General features: G+C 38.2%; 1 protein-coding gene across 3 annotated transcripts in view; it reads left to right on the top strand.

Annotated features, from left to right (window-relative positions):
* LOC126389245 (transcription factor COE3-like) overlaps positions 1-20305 on the top strand; it is a 203947-nt gene that overhangs the window by 18485 nt on the left and 165157 nt on the right. For all 3 annotated transcript variants that reach the window (XM_050042824.1, XM_050042822.1, XM_050042821.1), the window contains exons 2-4: positions 7650-7806; positions 12599-12662; positions 16852-16907. In XM_050042824.1, the coding sequence (XP_049898781.1) occupies positions 7650-7806; positions 12599-12662; positions 16852-16907 (277 nt within the window). The remainder of the gene's footprint in view (positions 1-7649; positions 7807-12598; positions 12663-16851; positions 16908-20305) is intronic.

Genomic DNA, 20305 nt, shown 5'->3' with positions numbered 1-20305 from the left:
GAAACGTGCAGATCGCCGGCCGCGGCCCTGTGTTTGTTCTGAGTGTGTGTGTTTGTTCTGAGTGTGTGTGTGTGTTTTATTTTTTTCCTCTGGCTGCTGGCGTGTGATTTACACTCCGGGCATGTTCGAGCGAGCCGTGTGCCATCGATACTGTTTTTATTACACCTTGTGCCAAGTGCTAACAGCCGGATACGAGGCGCTGCGACGAGTGGATGCAGCCACAATTAGCATAATTGAAATAATAATAATGCTAACGAGCTTTCTGAGTGGAGGCAGAGCAGAGAGGAGAGGAGAGGATGAGCGGCGGTGGCGGTGGCGGCTTCGTCACCGTGGCGATCGACTGTCTGGATGGCCGCTGCAGAGCATTGTGTGTAATTGGGATAATGGGGTGGTTTTGTGGTGGAAGTGATGCTTTTGATGCTGGATGAAACAGGTGCCAAATTCACTGCAGTCAGTTTGTTTTATAGTTAAAACCTAAATTTGTATCAGGTCTTTGTCTCCATCAAAAATCAAAATGACAAAAATCTGAATCAAAGGTACTTTTGTCAGGAAACTGAAGTCTGGGATGTGGTGCCATAATACTGATATTAAAGGACCATTCTGCAAGTTTTACACACTTAACCACAACTGCTCTACATTTCTGTGTATATGTGAGTCCTAATAATGCTTAAACATTTTAATTTGTATTCTTAAAGGCAGGAATATTCCAAACTCAATAGAAATCTGCTTGTGTCAAGAATTTTCTAGAATTCAATGTCTTAATCTTTAAGCAAAAAAGTCAAGTCGCTTCACTACAGTTCACAAACATAAGATGAGATGAGTTAAACTTTACTGATCTCACACATGGGACTTGATGTGTCACAGCAGCAGAAATACCAGGGTGTCTACAGGTCCTTGAAAAGTCTTAAAATGTCTTACATTCAATGTTACAACAATAAAGCCCTTAAAAGTCATGATATAGAATTTATCTAATTTAATTTATCCATTTTTTAAATTCCTTTTTGTGAAAATGAGTGAAGCCTTTCTATAGCTCCGTTTCCACCAAACTCTTTCAGTACAGTACCTTTAAAGTGACATTTAAGGTGTGCTGATGGATTCATGTTGTCAATTCATGCATAGAGTAACATTACAAGTAAATGTTGTGGTAGTCAGCCCGGTGAATTAAGTTACAATTTTCTCAGTCTACAGCTGCTGCGAATGTGGAGACAGTAGCCTGGTTCCAGAACTTTGAATCAGATCTGGTGTTCTTTGAGCTCTCCGTGGCAGAGAAATGTCTCCAGTGTGCGTGAGATGCTTGCATCTGCACTGTTTGTCACAAGTTGGCTAAATCCACTTATCGCTTTGATTGATACTTATTAGGAGTCTTTGTGTTTGTGTCCACCTGATGGATCTGACTCCAATATTCTCTTTAAGCTCTGCTTTTGGTCTCCACCAACTCCTGAGGGAAATGTCTGTCTCTTTAGCTGCTAAATGCTCCACTATGTTCAACAGCTAGTGTCTAACGGTGTCTGTCTGCTGTTTGCTGCTGAGCAGGTAGTTTACAGTGGCTTTTCACAGCTATTATCCTGAAAACGAGGCTATGAGAGCAGTGACAGTGAACCAGAACAGGAAAGTTGCAGCCAGACAGAAAAACAATGAGCTGAAACTCACTTTAAAGCTGAGGGAAGCTGCAGATTCAGCTGATCAGTCTCTGGAAGTTTATCACTACAAGAGGCGACTAACTTATTGTCGTTTCAGACATTGTTGAGAATGAATGAATGAATGAATGAATGAATGAATGAATGAATGAAGAAAAACAAAACAGACAATAAGTTTGATTATTAGTGGAAACTGAAAATACACACTTGCTTTTTATTAGCAGCATGGAATACAGCTGTTGCTCTTGGAGCAGAAAAAACAAAAAAGCAAAGACAGCAGTGCAGAATGTCTGTTCTGTAATTAATTTAACGTTACAGAGGTTGGGTTAAGGCAAGTAATGTAACTGTGGTTAAGTTTAGGAAAAGAAACATGGTGAGGACGTACCTTAAAATGACTCAAAGTTCAGAACAATGTGTAGGATCCGTACTAAAAATATACGTACAGACAAAAGCCAAAATAGTGTGTGCCAAAAAATATTCAACAGTCTCTACAATCAGGCTTCCACCTCACCATCTGCGTCGCCAATTTCTCGTCTCCAAAATGTTCGTAAGCATGGGTCAAAGTTTCTCCCATCAAGTCCGATTTTATAGATCACAACTTTTTTGTAGAAAGTGGCGTACGCCTCTTTCAGGCCTCGTTATGTGCCCACGCAATGTTTATAAATGAGATACCTGGTCATGGGGGAAAGTCCTGTGTTTTGTGATCCATCCATCGCCCAACCTGCCACGTAACTAGACTGCTCGGGACCACGTCCTACTTCACTTTTATTAGCACATTGGTCATGTGATTGCAGCACTATGTATGTATATGTAAATGTATCTGTAATATAAAATAGTTAAGATTTACTTCACCTTAACAAGAGTCCAATTATAATGTATAATATTCAGTATCTTATACCATTCACATGGGAAATATTTCTGCATAATAAGTGCTTTAACTTTTGATATTTTAAGTACATTTTGCAGATGATGTGTTGTTTTACATTTTCAATGCTGGACTTGTGACGAGTATTTTCAGTGCAGCATTACTAAAAAGATGTTTCCTCCTCCACCACCGGTAGTATCAAAATAGCAACATTGATAAAAACAGATGCTTGTGGATGTTTTTTTTTCTCACAAGAAGTCATTGAAAATATCTGGAAGTGAAAGTGTTGACGTCTGCCTTGCTGTGATTCCTCTCGGTGTTATTTCTTATTTTAACACTGTTGTTGTTTTCTGACACTCAGCTGCTTTATTCCCACCGAGCCTACTTTAAAACAGACTCTAACCTGACCGACTCACACCTGAGCTGCCATCCTCCTCCTCCTCTTCCTCCTGAGTCTCTCTGCAGACCCTCGACGCCATCGTCCTCCCGGCCAAACACTGCGAGTCGGAAGAATTAGCTTCCAACAAACTGGCCTACAAATGAGGCATTAAGCATTGGTAATGGAGGTGCAGAAAGGTCACGGCTGTATTAATCTGCCGTCTGGGGAATACACCCCTGAGCTGGGAAACACAGACACTGAGAGAGAGCAGGCAAGCTTCCAAAAACAAACCCTGAGCATGAATAAATATTTATCATTGCCCGGGCGATCATATTGATCATAAAGCGTTTTAGGAAACAAAACGAGCAGGGAAATGAGATTGATGTAAAAATATTCAGCTGTTGTTTTGAGTGTTTCCCCTTTAGATGCTTTTAGGTTCTGCGGGCTGAGAGCAGAGGTCGCTTCCTGCAGGAACATCGATTTTATTTCATGATCAACAAGGATTTTTATTCACTTTTTCCCAAAATCAGCCGCTGACACTGACTCACTGATGTTTTTCTCTTTACACACCAACTAAGAGCCTTTTTATAGTTTTGCAAATCTGATGCTGAAGCACATTCTGAGACAAAGACATTAAATCAAAAGTGTGATGATATCTGACCTCATCAATGAAAAGAGTCAACATTAGGAACAAAAATACATGTATAATCACATTAAAGGATGAAAATATTTTCTTTCTTTTTTAAATCAAATTGGCAATGAAGTCCATTTTAATAAACATCTGATTTCATGGTTCTTGATAAGTAGATTTGTTTAATTTTGAAGTTTAATTAGTATTATCTGTATGAACTCCTGCATGCTTGAACACAGTAAATAAAGGTAGAAGGTGTGCAATGTGCCTGATTTAAGATGTCCTTAATTTTAGAAATAAAGTAGGGCATTTTACCTTGACATTTTTGATTTGGCATTATTTATATGTAGTTTCTGTAAAAACATATTTTAGCAGACTTTGCAGATTTGTTACATGATTACTAAAATTATGTCGTCTTCAGAATTTTAATTTTTTCCCACAGTGTCCTTCAAATTCTTATCAGAACAGAAAACATGTATATCATCTGCATATAGCATAATTGTTGATATATAATTTATGTACAAAACATACAATGATGGGCCTAACATGGAGCCTTGGGGAACCCCACAAGTAACTTATAATTATTTTGAATAAAAGGTATTTATTTGGTGCCTTATCTCGAGGTAGCTACTGAACCAGGATCAGTTCAGATGATTCAAAAATATTATCAGCCTCCACATAAAATCACTCAGCTGGCTTTTAGTCCAGTATATTGCTGTGTTTCATTTCTGTGGAGTATGAAACTTCCCCATCGGTGATTTGTCTTTGTCACAGCTCAGGTTTTGCTGCCAAATCACACATGATAATTGAGTAAACTTCATGTAACAAGTTAGTGCATGTGAAAATGAAAATGAGTTTAGACTGTCAGTTATTATCAGGCATTACAGCCACCAGATATGGACAGAAACGAAGGAGATTTTTGAAGCATTCAATTATTATTCAGTCCTCTGAAAAGATATTATATTACATTCATGATGAGTTTACAGTGTAAACATCTAAACTTTTTAATGGATTGGCAATTTTTATTTTAACCTATATACAGACAAAACACAGTCAGCCTGTTATCAACTCATGTCCATGTCCAAACATAAAAACAACCTTGATTACTTTTATTTACATGCTTTCAAATAATTTATTGAACCATTCTTTGATTGACAAAAATGCACCTGTTATCCTGTCAAAACAAGAGCATGTGTCTCAGTTTGTGTTTAAAGTATTTATATTATGTGGAGTGATATGTTCAAACAGTTGGAAATGTGAGTTTTTAACAGATGCAGTGAGTTGGGAAGCGTCATATTTCATGGATGATAGTTGCTCACAAAATGCAGATACAATTAGGGGGTCCCATGTTTGCTCTGACCATGCTCATACATGGGTTGCCTAGTATGAGTTTTGTTTGAATTCGCAATATGTGTCAAAATAAGCGCAAGAAAATGATAGCATGTAACTAATACTGCTGTAACTTCCATAAAACGGGATCGCTTGCTGCTCCTTTCCACCTTCAGAAAAATGTTAAAATGAAAAAGTTTTAAGTTGAACAGACGATCCCTTTCTCTAATTTCTCTTTCTTGTTTGTGATTGTGTCTCTGAGCATTCAAACTACTACTACTACTACTTATATCATAATAATAATAATAATAATGATAATTAATAATAACAATGATAATGATCATACATTTTATTTATAGAGGGCTTTTAATAGTACTCGAAGACACCTAGCATTGGTTAAAAATGAACACAACTTAGAATACAGTAAATTACACACAACATCATTTACACATTTCAAACCGTTTTGAAAACATGAGTTTTGATGAGTGACTTGAATTTGGAGAGGTCGGTGCAGGCTTGAATGTGTTTGGGACACTGCACTGCTTTGTGGCAGCATGGTGTAGGTGTGTTGTTTCACCAGCAGGTAAATACTTTACAGAGTCATGTAGAAGGAATGTGAGCTTGTACGTGTTTTATCAGCCACTGCATTGTGGCAGAAGTTAAATGTTGGTACCCACACTGTATTTTTACCTCCGCTAAGGAGATTTGTTTTTGGTTCGGTTGTTGGTTTGTTTGTCAGAAGGATTACGGAAAAACTATTGGCCCAGTTTTCCATGAGTTTTGGTCCAAGGGTGAAGCACGGGCTGAGGAAGAATGTGTATATTTTTGGAGGAGATCCAAGTCATGGGGTGGATACACAAATAATTTTTACTTTTGTTAACATTGTGTAACATTGCGTAATGGGGCTTTTGGCTTTGGTGGAGGTCTGCGCTCTCCGAGTGCCCTTCTGGTTTTATGAAATTTTATTTTGATTTCTCAATGATATGTTCTACACACTTAACACAGCAATAAAACAAAGGCCCACGATGTTAACGACAAAGCAAAACAAGACATGCAAACACATCTACTCCACATATAAAATCAACAAGTCAAAATCAGTCTCGTCATATCTGATCAGCTTAAATGAAACATGTTAAATATAAATAAACCTACATCATAAAGAACTCTTCAAGTACTGTTTATTTATATAAAGTGCCACCATCTTTATCTTTCGCCAACTGAAACTTCCACAACACAATCAGGACCCTTTAGAAACTGACTACTCAATTATCATCAGGTGTCATTATTGTCCACCTGTCCTCAAATGCAAGAAAGACAGAACAATAACCAAGAACCTGGGGTCCTCCCGCAGGAAATTTGGAGCGTCAGACACTTAATTTCCTGCATTCTAATGAATTCTATGCACCAATTTGTGCCTTTTTTGCGTCAGTTTATGGTGGAAATGTCTTTAATTTCTTCAAACCACACCCTCCCCTGCTACTTTCATGTAGCAGATGATAAACACCGTGTTTTTATGAACTCAGTGCGGCCATTTTTACTTCAGGTGGTTGTGATGTCAAAGAATCACCTGTTTGTCCAAATGAAGATTTCCTGTTTTCAGGACTCTGTGGTTGTAAACAGCCTCCAAATGTCCCTTTAAGGACGTTACGATGCACCACACAGACATTTTATATATAATGTATGGAGACACATAATGCCCCCTCCTCCTCCTCCTCCTCCTCCTGCTCCCCCCTGACTGGAGGAAGAGTCTCGTCTCTCCTGGGTTTTGGCCTCTGTCTCTACAGTTTTTCTAGCTTTTATGTAAAAGGTCGCGCTTACGGAGTGGAGGACACACACACACACACACACACACACACACACACACACAGACGATAAATCAATTCAGTGCAGTTACCTCCCTGTTTCACTCACTATTATCACCTGAGTAGTTTTCCACTCGCTGCTCCTCCTCCAGCGTTTTATTTCAACTTTACACATAAATCTTTTCCATCAGGTGTTTTTTTATTCTCAGGTTATAAAATCTTTCCTGACGATGTTTCAGTTCCTGTCATGATTATTTTTGGTGTCATGACAGATCGTATTTTCTCGGCCTCTCGGTCGTCTTTAGCAATTGATTTACAAATAAATGTGTTGAGAATCTACAGCACACTGCTGTCTCTCTCTCTGTCTTGTTTCCTGTGACTGTTTCACAATAAAAGCAACCTGGTAGAGAGCTTTTAATGTGAAACAGCAGCAGAGGAAATAGTTCATTTGCATTAACAGTAACTTAAAACTCATTTACAGCTTTGATACTGCTGTAGGAAAAAAAAAAAAAAAGTTGTGAAAAAGTCAAAAGTCAGCAGTTATATAAGAGGAGATGCTGAATAATATAATAATCCCGCTAAAACAATTATGTGGCTCTTAGATGGGTTGACATTTAAAAAATGATAAGATATGGAAGACCCATAAACACTGACCAATCAGGGCAGATGTGGCTTTGTCCTAAGGCTCCATTTTAGTGCCTGTCTCTTCAAGAACCCCTCCTGAAAGACTGTGAATACAGGTGTTTTAGCACAGACAGTATGGGGAAAATAACATATCTTTTTAAACAGTAAAGCATGTAAACATTTTCTAGTAGAAACTGTAAATACAAGTATGAACCTAAAAATGAGCATAAAAGGTCCCCTTTAAGGAATAGATGATGCATAAACGATACTGCCCATACAGCATCAGCATATGTTGATTCGACCTGGAGTTGTTTATGTGTATTATGTGTGTGATTATCTGAAGTTTAAGAATAATGAAATATTGTTTCTGTGTGTGTTTCAGTGGTGTTGGTTTAGCCCGAGCTCACTTTGAGAAGCAGCCACCGTCCAACCTGAGGAAGTCCAACTTCTTTCACTTTGTGCTGGCGCTGTACGACAGACAGGGTCAGCCGGTCGAGATCGAGAGGACTTCCTACGTCGACTTTGTGGAGAAAGACAAGGTGACGTATCCGACCCAATGTGAAAAATTACAGTTTACACACCAGTTCCTTTGGTACTGTGAACACACACACTGTAGTTTATTTTGACTCAATCCCACATACACTGTCCTGCTGACACAAATACTTACTAGAGCAACAAATGTGGATCAATCCACCAGTGAAAATAGTCCCTAATAAATGCATTATTGTTTAAAAAAAAACTGCAGTGATCAGCTGTTTGAGGAAATCAATAAGACATTTTTTTTTAAATCTTAAAACTTATAAATCCTTTTTCTACTTTAATAACACTTAATTTTTTTCTGAACTAAAGAGTTATGGTTTTAAATTTAACTTAGATGATTAACAGAGTCATATTAATCCAGCAATTTGCCGTTGTTATGATGACTGGACAACAGTGTGTGTTTTAAACATAGACTGTATAAAATAATGGACGTAGCCACTGTAATGTCACCTACTGGTTCGTGGACTCCCACTTTCAAACCTTACATTTTGATCATCACCACCTTGGATCTTTGGAGTCAGAAGTGACCATATTTGAATGCAAGGGTGGAGCTAACCTTAACGCTAGCTGCTAGCTTAGTTAGCATATTGGATTTACAGCTGTAGTAAACTATGGTTATGCTAATGCTAATATTTGCTAACCAGGCGCAACACCATTAAAAGAAAATATACTTACTGAAAAACTGAATATTCGACTGCTTAGAGTGTCTTTTAGTTCAACCAAATGCTGAACATAACTTTCTTAGGCAACCAAAATATTACAGTTATCTTTCAGTAAGCACACTGAAATAGGGACAGCTAAGGCCACGTCAAAACTTTGTAAATATGGGGTTACATCATGGTCTCCACAGCTAATTACCCTGTTCATTACAATTGTACGGCGATTCAACTTTTGTATAACTCATCTGTTTAAATTTTTATTAAGGCCCAAAGTTATGCATTTTTAAGGGCGGGACCACTTGAGTGTTTGTGAGATGTTGAGTCAGATCCATCCCTCGCTCCTCCACAGCTCCACCCTCTTGTCTGATTATGGTCACCTCTGGCTCCAAAAAACAAAGATGGTGATGGCTGAAATGACGAATTGGAGCTTCAAAACAGCAGTCCACAAACCAACGGGTGACGTCACAGTAGCCATATCCATTGTTATATTTGGTTGATAGGATTCAGCTTCAAGTGTCTGTTTGAGGAACTGCAGTTTTGGGCATTTCTGCATTGGCTTCATTTTTAGCCTCGAAGGTTGCAGTTCAGCTATAGATAAATAAAAAATGTTAATATCATTATTAGTAATTATTGAGTAATGTCAAATGCACGACTAATGTAATATCTTAATTTTGGGAAAGTTTGAGACTTTTCTTTGAGGATCTTTGAGGAACAACCAGCTGCTTTATTTAATAAAAACATGAATAATTTTTGTGGTGATGGTCCAGACATCTTGTGTGGAATTATCTAGACCACAAATAAGAGCCTTTAGTTAAATTTATAAAGGATAATATAAATATAGGTCAGGAAAATCACAGTTATTTCCTCAGTTAAGTCCTAAATGATACAATATATTTGTGTTTATAAAGATTTACGTTTTCAGGAGGAACCAATGGACGTGGGACCGAGTGACACAGACAGGAAGTCAGACAGTACTAAGAGGCAGACGAACATGACGTTGGTTCTGGAACAACAGCAGACTTGAAGTTACACCATATAAAAACACATACTATTACTCTAACTACTATTAACACTAATAATAATAATGATAATGATAATAATAATAATAATATCCAGACAGGTTGAGGAGTGTTTGGTGTTTGATCGGCTGCCAGCTGGCACCAAAATCCTCCTCTCCACTCCACCCACTCACTCACCTCACCTCTGCTTTGACCTCTAGTCTCTCGCCCCGATACCCCCCCAACACACACACACACACACACACACACACACACACTGGGACTGAGCCAACACTCCCAGGCACAGTTGGCACCAAGCGGCCGACTGACGGAGACTGAAAGGGGGAGAGAGGAGTGAAATTAAAGGGGAATAGAGGCTGAAAATAAAAAGAGAAGAAGAAGAAGGAGAGGAAGGAAGACGGGGTGAGAGGGGGTCAAGAGAGAGAAGAAACTAAAAGAGAAATGAAGAGGAGATGCTGAATAAAGGATACGCTCAGATATTTTCAGCTCTTATCTTAACACAGCTCTCACATGGGGTCTGTAATCATCCCTCCTGTCTGAAGTGATCTCTGTGAAACATGAAAAACTAAATCCACAGTTCTTCTTCTGAAGTTTAGAGCTGAAGATAAAATTAGACTTCTGTCTGAAAATCAAGGAAGTTCAACGGAGACTATATAACCAAAAGGACAATAACTTAGAGGCACTAATAACTCCTTCAATGCACATGTGGCATGTTAATGTATTAAGTGTTATTCAGTAGTGAAAAGTAATTAACGACATTTACTAAGCTACTTTATACATCTTCTCCACATCTCAGAGGGAAATATTATACCTTTTACCACACTACATTCATCTGACAGTTGTCGTTACTTTACAAATTATAAATACAAAACATAATCAACTATTAACTGATAACGTATTATTATAGATTAAATTACCCAGCAGTACATGAAGCGATTAAAAGCTTCACCTTTATCAGCTGCAACATTAAAGTGATGCACATGTTAAAGGGCCGTACACATGCTGCGTCTTTAACTGCCTGGAAAACGCGAGGTTGGACGCTTGGCACGACTTTTGTGCCTTTTTTTGAGCCATTTTTCATGAGCGCGATGGCAGGTTGCATCTGAGGTTGCTCAGCAAGCACCGTATCATAGCCTATTTACCTAAAATCCTGAGTGCAGAGCTGATCTTCTTCCAGGAGCTGTTTATAAGTGTGTAGGCCTATCGTCTGTGGGACAGATGTAAAGCTCTAGGTAGCCCTGCACTAACATGATCAACTGTTATTTAATTATCACAAACTGATATTTACGGAAGAAGGGAAAGACATCAGTCAGCTCTGATTGGTTGTTCCTTGTCACATGACATGCGGTGCACGCTGCAGCATTCCAAAAGTTGAACTCGGTTTATCTCAAAGCACAACCGGTGTGCCTTAAAACATGGGCACTTGGGAATGTGTGCATGTCGCCACGGCGTCACTCTGGCATTTGAGCACACCTGCTGTGTGTCTACATTTAAAACAATGAATTTGAAGGCCCAAAAAACGTGGCATGTGTACGGCCCCTAATGCATCAATAATTATAATCCAATAATATTTATTATTCTTCATAACCTTTTGGTACTTCAGATATATTTTGATGCAAATCACTTTTGTAGTTTTACTTGAGTAAAGTTTTGAATGTGGACTTTAACTTGTACAAAAATACAAAACAGGTCCGCACGCTAGAAACTGCTCCTTTCGGAAATTTTAATCGTATCACCACATGTGACGTTTCGGACACCAGCCCTTCATCAGACATGAGCAAGATAAGGAGACACACCTCTATATATACAACCAATGGTGGTCGCTCAACAGATCATGTGACAACACGTGTAGCTGTACAGAAACCGAGTACAACACACTGCACAGAACAATATTTCAGTTATTTCAGTGTTACAAAGACAGAGATGCAGAGCAGACAGTCAGGAGAGAAAGAGGGATGTCTGTTGTCTTCATGCCAAGTGTGAATCACATGACAACCTGCTTGTTGTTGGTTAGAGGTCAAAGGTCACAGTGACTGTAATAACTGAAAAATTGAACTGAAAAATACATCTTGAGTTTATAAAATACTTAAAACAAGTTGAAGATTTCTGAAACATTTTTTTCTCCACTTGTTTAAAATATAAGTATATAGAATAAAGTTATAATAATAAACTTACATTAATAACCAAATTGATTTACACCCCACTTTTCGAAACGTTACAGAGTAATTTACATGGTTTAAGGAGGAACAGAAGTATTTCAAGTGTGAAATTAAATAAAATCTGACAATCACAATATACAAAATAAAATGGGAAAAATACACCAAAGTAATATAAATAATAAAATAAAATAAAACGAAGTAAAATGAAATAAAATAAAATGAAAAAAAATACTTATGCCAAAAAAGATAAGATACTGAATCAAAATTGTGATTCTGAAAAGAAAAGGTGACTTCTGAAGTCAAAAATAGACGATAATGTTCAGAGAAAAGAGTTTGAGATTAAATTTTTTACTTAAAAGTTCCACATGATACCTTACTGTTGTCTATTTTTTATTTACCATGTGAACATGTTACTTTGTGTTTGATTTCTTTTACTAAAATTAATCGTTTTGATTTTGTCTCATAATCAAAACAATGAAAAATCTATATTTAGACATAGTAGCTTGTATATTATACTTTGTGAGAGATAATGTTCACTTATCTTGTGTAATTTTGATAAAAAAAAGTGAATTTATTATTTATTTTTACTCTTTATCAGTTAGTCAGTCGTAGTAAGATAGACTATGGGCAAAGAGTAAAAGTCAAACTTTGATCTAATGTGTCATAATTTCTATTTTTATTATCCCTTGTATTCTGTTTGTTGACAGAAATGTGCTACCATTCCTCAAATACTCAAACTACAGACACAGAATACTTGACCATAGTGAGGTTCCTACAGTACTGCAGCGTGTCCATGTACACATGTTTGACTTTCACAGGAACAGCTCTGACTGTGAGGACTGCAGCTGCCTGCTGAGTGCAGCATCACAGCCTGCTGCTGCTGGACGACTGTAAATGTTTTATCACACCTTCATCACAGTAACTCGTGTGTGTGTCTGTGTGTTTGTGTGACAGGAGTACAACGGAGAGAAGACCAACAATGGGATCCACTACAGGCTACAGCTCCTCTACAGCAACGGTCAGAACACATCAACATAATATCATATTGATATATGACAAACCACACAAACGTGATTTAACTGGTTTCACAGCAGTGGCGCTGATAATGTTAAGTTTGTAGAATTACTGGAAATTTGGCGAGTAGTTGTTGAGATATTGGATTTAACGTTATTGTTATCGCACAGATTAAAATTACGGAGACTGTGAAGTTTAGCATCTAACCTGAAGTGCAACAAGCTGTAAAGTGCAGCTAAATGTACATAATGAACAGTGATATATAGAATAAATATAGGATAAAAGATATAAAAACATATATATGAACATGTGCAGCAGTTACAATAGGCAATATATGCAGTGCGGGTACGGAATGAGAATATATATGACTTTATTGTGAAGCCCAATAAACAACACAATAAGTTGAACATGGTGAATTTCCTTTATCAGGATATTCATAAGTATGGTGTCCAGCAGCACCCAAAGAGAACGCTGGGTCTGTGATTAAATAAAAGACCCTGCAAAAACAGGGTGCACACACACCTACCTTAAAAAACACAAAAGATTTTAGTCAAGCATTGACATATTTCACATCTCAAGATATGATGCCATTTAGTGTTGTAGTCACGTCCACCTAATCTGAGACCAAGTCATGACCGAGACCGAGAGGTGAATTTTAAATATAAGAATTTTCCTTTGATTTCTCGGAGCAAACAAATACAAACAAACATTAGGGAGCTGAAATCAGTTTAACCGTCTTTATTCAACGCTCCTTTCTTGCACAAGGCACTTTAGAAATGTCCCCGCAGTGGTGGTCTTGGTCGGTATTGAAATAAAATCCTGAGTCTTCTTTGTCCAAGATCAAGACGAGAGTAAAAATGCAACCAAGTAAAAAGTTAAAAAGTACTGCAGGTATAAGTAAAAGTAAACAGAATATTAAGACATTACATCTTGCTAAAGAGCTCATATAAATGATGAATTAACTGGCAAGTTTGGGTTTCATTGTCAACATTAATTTCAATAGTTTGGCATCACTTTATCTTGATATTCAACCCACAGTTAATTATTTTTATTAGTAACATTTCAACAGCTTATTAGTTGAGATCCAACAATTCAACTGTTGCTTTGTTTGTAGCTGTTTATCTATAAAGTATATGAGACAATTTACCACATATTCTTGTAGGGCCAGACGAAAAAACAATATCACGATATGTTTAAGCTGTATCGCGATACACAATATATATCTTGATATTTTTAAATTACTAGAGACTTTTAAATACAAAATCACTAAATGAACTACCGTCATGATAAAGTTAAAGTATTGTTATAATTAGACATGTCAAAGTGGAACTATGGTGCTTTTATTTTGGAGTGCCTGGCTTGTTTCGGGCAGGATGTGTCGATGTTTTTGCTGCAAACTTGAAGCTTCCCATCAACAGTTACATGTTAGCAGACAGTTAAACCCCTCTGTGCCTTCTAACATGAGTTTATTCACTGTGAGCTGGAAACAGACAAACACCGCTCCACCTCATATATTAATATTTGCAAGCCACATTGGTGCTCCATGGTCGCAAAATGTGACTAAATCGTACTGATCTGGAGCCCTGCACATACAACACACACACGCCTTGCTTGCTAACACACTCTCGCTCTGGAGAACGTTGTATTGATGGGCGGAGGAGTGTGTGTGATGTTTGAGAATCTTTCTTTTTGTGTCTGTGAGAGGGACGGAGTGAGGGAACTGAAACACGACCGACGCAGGTCTAATGCTGCTACCAGACACCCAATGTTTGTGACATTGTCATTTAATACATCGCGAGTGGAACAAGCTGCGATACATGGAATATAATCCATACAAAGCCCACCCTTAGATTCTCAGAATAACATTGTTAAACTTGAACTATGAATAGTTCAATTTAAAATTATTCTGAGAGTATGTTCATGAATTGTCACATCTACTCTGTAGATAATCTGTTAAATGTCGGCTGTAAAAACCAAAACAATAGAATTGTTGTCTCAGTATATAAGCTGTTGAAGTGTTACAGATACTCCATTAACTATCAGTATGAGGACTATCCAAATAAAGTGTTACCGATGGTTTTTCCTTTAAAATACTAGCTCCTGACAGCTAAACTTAATTAACGTTTTAATGGTTTTATTCAGGACTCCCGAATTACCGAAACCCTAATCGCTGGTTCTATCACTGTGTTTAATATCTGCACGAAAAATAAAAAGTTCCTGAAGGTAGCGTCACCTTCTGGATGGCTATCTGGAGAGAGAAACAGCACTGCAGAGTGATTTAATGTCACTGAGCTCACACAAGAAAATCAATCTCAGAAATTAAGAATGAGAAATTAATGCACTGTCAAATGTTTTATCCAACTTGTTGTTGGTTTCTATTTTGCTTCCACTGTTCTCCACCTGAGGAGTCCCTGAAACTAAACCTGGACTCTGCTGAGTTACTTCTACTGTTTTAATTAAGGTGTATCTGAAATTTGTGAAATACAGCGGAAACACAAGGAAGCAGTGACCAGCCTCGCAAGGTTCTTAAAAGCTGAACGCGAATGCTACTTATACAGCATCCCAGATTTCGTGTTTGTGAGGGTCAGCGTGGAACAAAATGTTAACACAAATCTGCACACCTGTGTTCGTCTGCTTGTCCAGATCTGAGTGTAACATGTCCTGAAATGTTTTGTGAGCCTGCAGGATAAAGAGCTAAATGGTTTCTGGTTGGTGTAACGATGTCACACTTTCTGGTTTGTCGAAAATGCTGCCAGTAACTGTAATGTCATTGAAGCAAATTAGTTGAATATGAGGATATATGTTGAAGGATTTCCGTCCCTATGACCTGCTCACAGTGGTGGTAACACACGTTGATTGACAGCATGAAATTAAAACTAAATTCGCCTTTTTTTTTAAATGGCAGTTGTGTAGGTCAGGTGAGCCTTTGTTCAGGTGTGCGGTATTGATTGATGAAGTGGAGGTAATGACTGCTCTCGCTCCCACAGGTGAAACTGTCTGTGTTGGTTTGCAGTTGAACTTTCCTGCATGAATTAGAGCTCAGAATTTGTAGAGAAGGAATTTATATTAAAGGTCACCTCAGCAGACTTATAGTGGAAGTGAACTGTGCAGTTTTTAAGACTGTGAGGCTGGAAAAAGTTTTTCATTATCAGCGCACACACACACACAGACATCTGGAATATCTGACAACCAACCAAACCTGAACTCTGTTTTGTCCATTGGGGAGAAAGTGGAGGGATCTTTTGCTGATTCAAAACACACAGCTCGGCTTTGTGCTGGCACGAGTCCAGAGCTGCAGGAGGAGGACGGCCGTAATGCTCTCAGACCCCTGCAGAAACACCAGATAAAGTGGGACATAAAAGAGCGTTTTCTTCCAAAGGGGGATAAATCACTCTAATATGAGTCGGCATCGTCGGATTAGCATCGTACGGAGGTAATTGACCTCATCTGCAACCCGGGACGGATAGCCGCCATTTAGGCTGCAGACTGCACAGCACTCAGAGCGCAGAGCGAGGAGTGAATCATGTCAATTAGAAAGCACAGGAAGCTGCGAGCAAACGGCCCGCAAAACAAGAAGAAGGGAAAAAAAGAACCCCACAGCATCGAATACAATTAGAGCGACTCCGCCGCTAACAGGTGTTCCCTGCAATTTGCTTTCCTCCACCCCATGTCGTGTTTGTGTCACATTTACGCTCGGATGCATAGCTAATAAAAGACAAGCAATCCTGATTGATATTTAATTTGTCGGAGAATGAGGATTCCTTGTTATCCTTGAGGAAAAAGGCAGCGGGGGGGCGGCGGAGGGGCGGGGGGAGCTCGGCAGTTAAAGGCGGCGTGGCCTATAAATAATAAACAGCTCTGGAGCCGCGCTAATGTTTGTTTTTGCTGAGGGGGGTGTTAGCGTAGCCGGGACGAGATGACAAGAGCTACAGAAAACATAAATACACTACCGGGACATAAATAATAACAGAATTCATTTACAGAACATTATTAGGAATCTCTTCTTTCGTTCTTTCTTTCCTTTTGCATACTGAGATAAAATTAGCATAACAGGCTAATGCATGTATGTATGTTGGTGATATAAATGTGTCATCACGCAGTCAATTCTGCTCAGAGTCACAGATAATTATGACAGCAGTGTGTGTGTGTTTGTTTCAGCAGACTTATGGGTGTGTTTTGTGTTTTTGTTTCAGGCATCAGGACAGAACAGGATCTTTATGTTCGGCTGATAGACTCCATGACCAAACAGGTGAGAACTCACAAACTCAAATCCACTTTTTTTTGACCCAGGAACGTTTTAACATGCTGCAGAATACAAACACTATAATATAGGTAGAAGGATGGTGCCTTACAGGAATGAAAAGTGTTAAATATATTTTAATTTGCAGCTTATTTAACTACATATAAGATGGTTTCAGTTCATGTTCCATTAACATTTATCAGAATCAGGTTTATTGCTAAGTAGGTGTTCATGTACAAGGAATTTGCCTTGTTTTGGAGCATAACAATAAACATAGTAAGAATAAAGTACTGCAAAAGTAAAGAAACGTAAAGACATTTTTAAAAATCAACAATAAAAAATATAAAAAAATCGATTAAAATATGTAGAATATATGTCAGAGCTGTACAGGTTTACACAAGAATGTGCAAAGATTCAAAATATCTGAGACCCGAGCATTTGTTTGGTACGCATTTTTAATTTCTCCTAGTTATTTAGGATTAATAGGAAATGCTAAGTATAAAAAACTTGGCAATGTCTCTGAACAGGAAGTAGATTTTGAAAAATATTGATGTCCTGATGTGGCAGGCATGTCCAAAGACAGGCCCGGGGGCCAATCGTGACCCAGAGGCTTGTCTTTCAAAATATGCCACATGTGGCCTAGTACACAATATTAATAAGTAATCAAGCAAGTTCATTTTGCATTTTTTTTGTCCACCTCACAATGACAGGACTATCCCACAGTCTGTAGTCTTAAACTAAGTAGAAACAAAGCAAGCAAACAAACAGTTACCAAGCAGCAGAAATTTGCTGCTCAGTGGCACAAATGGCCATAGAAAAAAAAGTAAAGTCGACAGCAAGGGCGAAGTTTTCTATATTTTTAGTAAAAGATGAAACAGTTGGATTTTTTGTTTATTTTGTAATGACTAATGTGATGTGAGAGGCAGCTGCCCCCAGGTTTTCACATTATCTAATCTGGTCCAGTTTGGACACCCCTGTCATATGGAGACAATGGGTTTATTTTTTAATATTCACCAGTGTGTATTACAGTATAAAACTGTTTATTTGAATGTCTGAATATGATTGTGCTAAAAGAAAATTACAAGCAATGCAACAGTTGTTCAAGGTCTTTTAACTCTGTGGGTTAGAGTTCACTGTTCAAGCACAAAACCATTCATTTCACTGCCTGAAAACGGCTGTGCAAAAGCAAAATTGCAAATATGCAGCATATCTAAAAGCCATGTGATTTGTACATTTTGTAGCTCTGTTTGAATTTACCTTGCCCCATACTCTGAGCTAGGAATCTCCTTTTGTCTGTAGGAACAGAAATGCTGCAGAAGTCCCTGTGTCCTCAAATGAGCACTTCATAATTAAAGAGCTTCGTACCTTGTTGGGTTTACCACAATTGGTCCAATTTATATGCCATATCAAACTGCAAACCTTATTAAGCAAAAATAAACAGTTTTCAACCATAAAATTTTTATCAGGTTTTGTACCTGTCCTTTTCTGTGTTGGGATTGGCTGTGGACTGACCTGGCAGTGATGGCCGCCACCTTGTTTTTACACAGCTTAGTATATTTTGCTTTTTTTTACCAATAGGTAGCACGTTAAAAGTGTTCACAAACGAGGACAACAGGTCTGTGTTAAGCAGAATGAATTATAAGGTGCAGCAAACCCAAAATATAACATCTTCATATGAGAGCGCAGGAGGATATATTAAGAGGGCACAAGGGTTAAAGAATATGTGCAGTGTACAGAGATAATAATCCAAAGGAGTGTGTGTTAATGTAATGCATTGTGACAGACGTGAAGAATTTATGTTATAAAGCCAATTGATTATTTTCAAGCACCAATCAGTCAGCTCAAAGTTAAAAATGTATGAACTGTAATAATTCATAAATTCACACACAGTTTTATGCATCTGATCTCTGGAGCCTGGTTAGCTTAGCTTAGCATAAGACCGGCAGCATTTAGCCTGGCTCTGTGCAAAGTTCAAAAACACATCTACTAACACGTCTAAAGCTCTGTGATGGACACGTTTTATATCGTTTGAGTCTCAGCTGGTTTCCTGATAAATCGCTCCAGCATGTGACTCCCACTAAAACCACAAATTTCTCTGTGACTGTAGAAACATGTTCTTACCTTATTACCCATAAGTCCAATTTTAAAACACAAGGGAAGTGAAACACTCATCAAATCAATCCTGTTTCTAACTTCAGATACTTTCGCAAGCTCTCTGGCTTTCTCTTAACCCTAAAATATTCAAATCAAATCCGGTTCTCCTTCTTCAGACTTAAACTAACTCTGAAAAACTCCCCTTCACTTGAAGAATCTCCTCAAACCCTTCGTCTAACTCTCACACCTCCTCCTCCTCCTCCTCTACACCCCTCTTACTTTCCTAAACTCGAGCAGCACTGATGTGTTTTCCTTTCCAGCTGTGTAGCTCAGTCTTTAGCTGACTCCCACTTTTCCGGTTTTCACTCACTCAGAACCCCCGTGTGGGATTTGAACCTGTGAACGGTTTATGTGCCAAGAAAAACCCCCCAAAATATTTCCAAATTCCAGTCGATCCTGCCAGCGACCTCCCGGCTTCATTCCTGAAGTCCACTCGGCTCCAGATCTCCCCTGTTCCTCACGCCTAAGGCTTTACTGTACGAATATTCAACGGAGAACAATAATGTAAATGTTCTTTGTGCTTTAAACGACAACTTAAAACTTAATATTGGAAAATAATTAATGGCGGAATTAAAAAAATCGATCATTTCATATATTTACACTCTCATTTCTGCAATGTTTCTGCACACTTCAACAAGATTAATGTAATGAGTGCAGAAATTAATCATTTGACGTAAGAGTTTATTTAAAAAAATACCTGAATACAAGTTCTCTCTTGGAAATCCTCACAGCTGAAACCCAGAAACCACCATGCACAGAACGCCTACAGTGGAATAACACTATCCGGCTCCAAAACACAACTTTTCCTTTTTTTCTTTAGGAATATTTCCCACATGAGCTCAAACTAAAACTGAAATAATAGAGGTCTGTGCAGTAGATTAAAGATGCAGGGTCCCTCTACAAGACAGGACCACGAGATTGAATAATAATGCTTCATATCTTGGTTTATATTGTATTTTATTGATACAAATTCCCAAACAGAATTGCAGTTTTTCAAATTGGAAAAAACAGCTGACACACAGTGAATCTGGAGTTCTGCAGCCACTGGGAGCTGTAATCCAGTCCTGCTCTGAGATTTACAAAATTAATCATCACTCACTTACAAAAAATCTTCCAAACATAGATTGTTTCCAAACACCTGTTTAAGCCTCCACCCGTCCTCCCAGCTACACCTCCTACTTATTTATCCCCCCCCCCCCCACCAAGTCCCATCNGGCTTAACAGTGTGTCCTTTTGTTACAATTTTCTGGCTA

This window comes from Epinephelus moara, chromosome 4 (assembly GCF_006386435.1).
Source record: "Epinephelus moara isolate mb chromosome 4, YSFRI_EMoa_1.0, whole genome shotgun sequence".
Classification (NCBI taxonomy): Eukaryota; Metazoa; Chordata; class Actinopteri; order Perciformes; family Serranidae; genus Epinephelus; species Epinephelus moara.
This window is presented reverse-complemented; position numbering and strand designations above follow the sequence as displayed.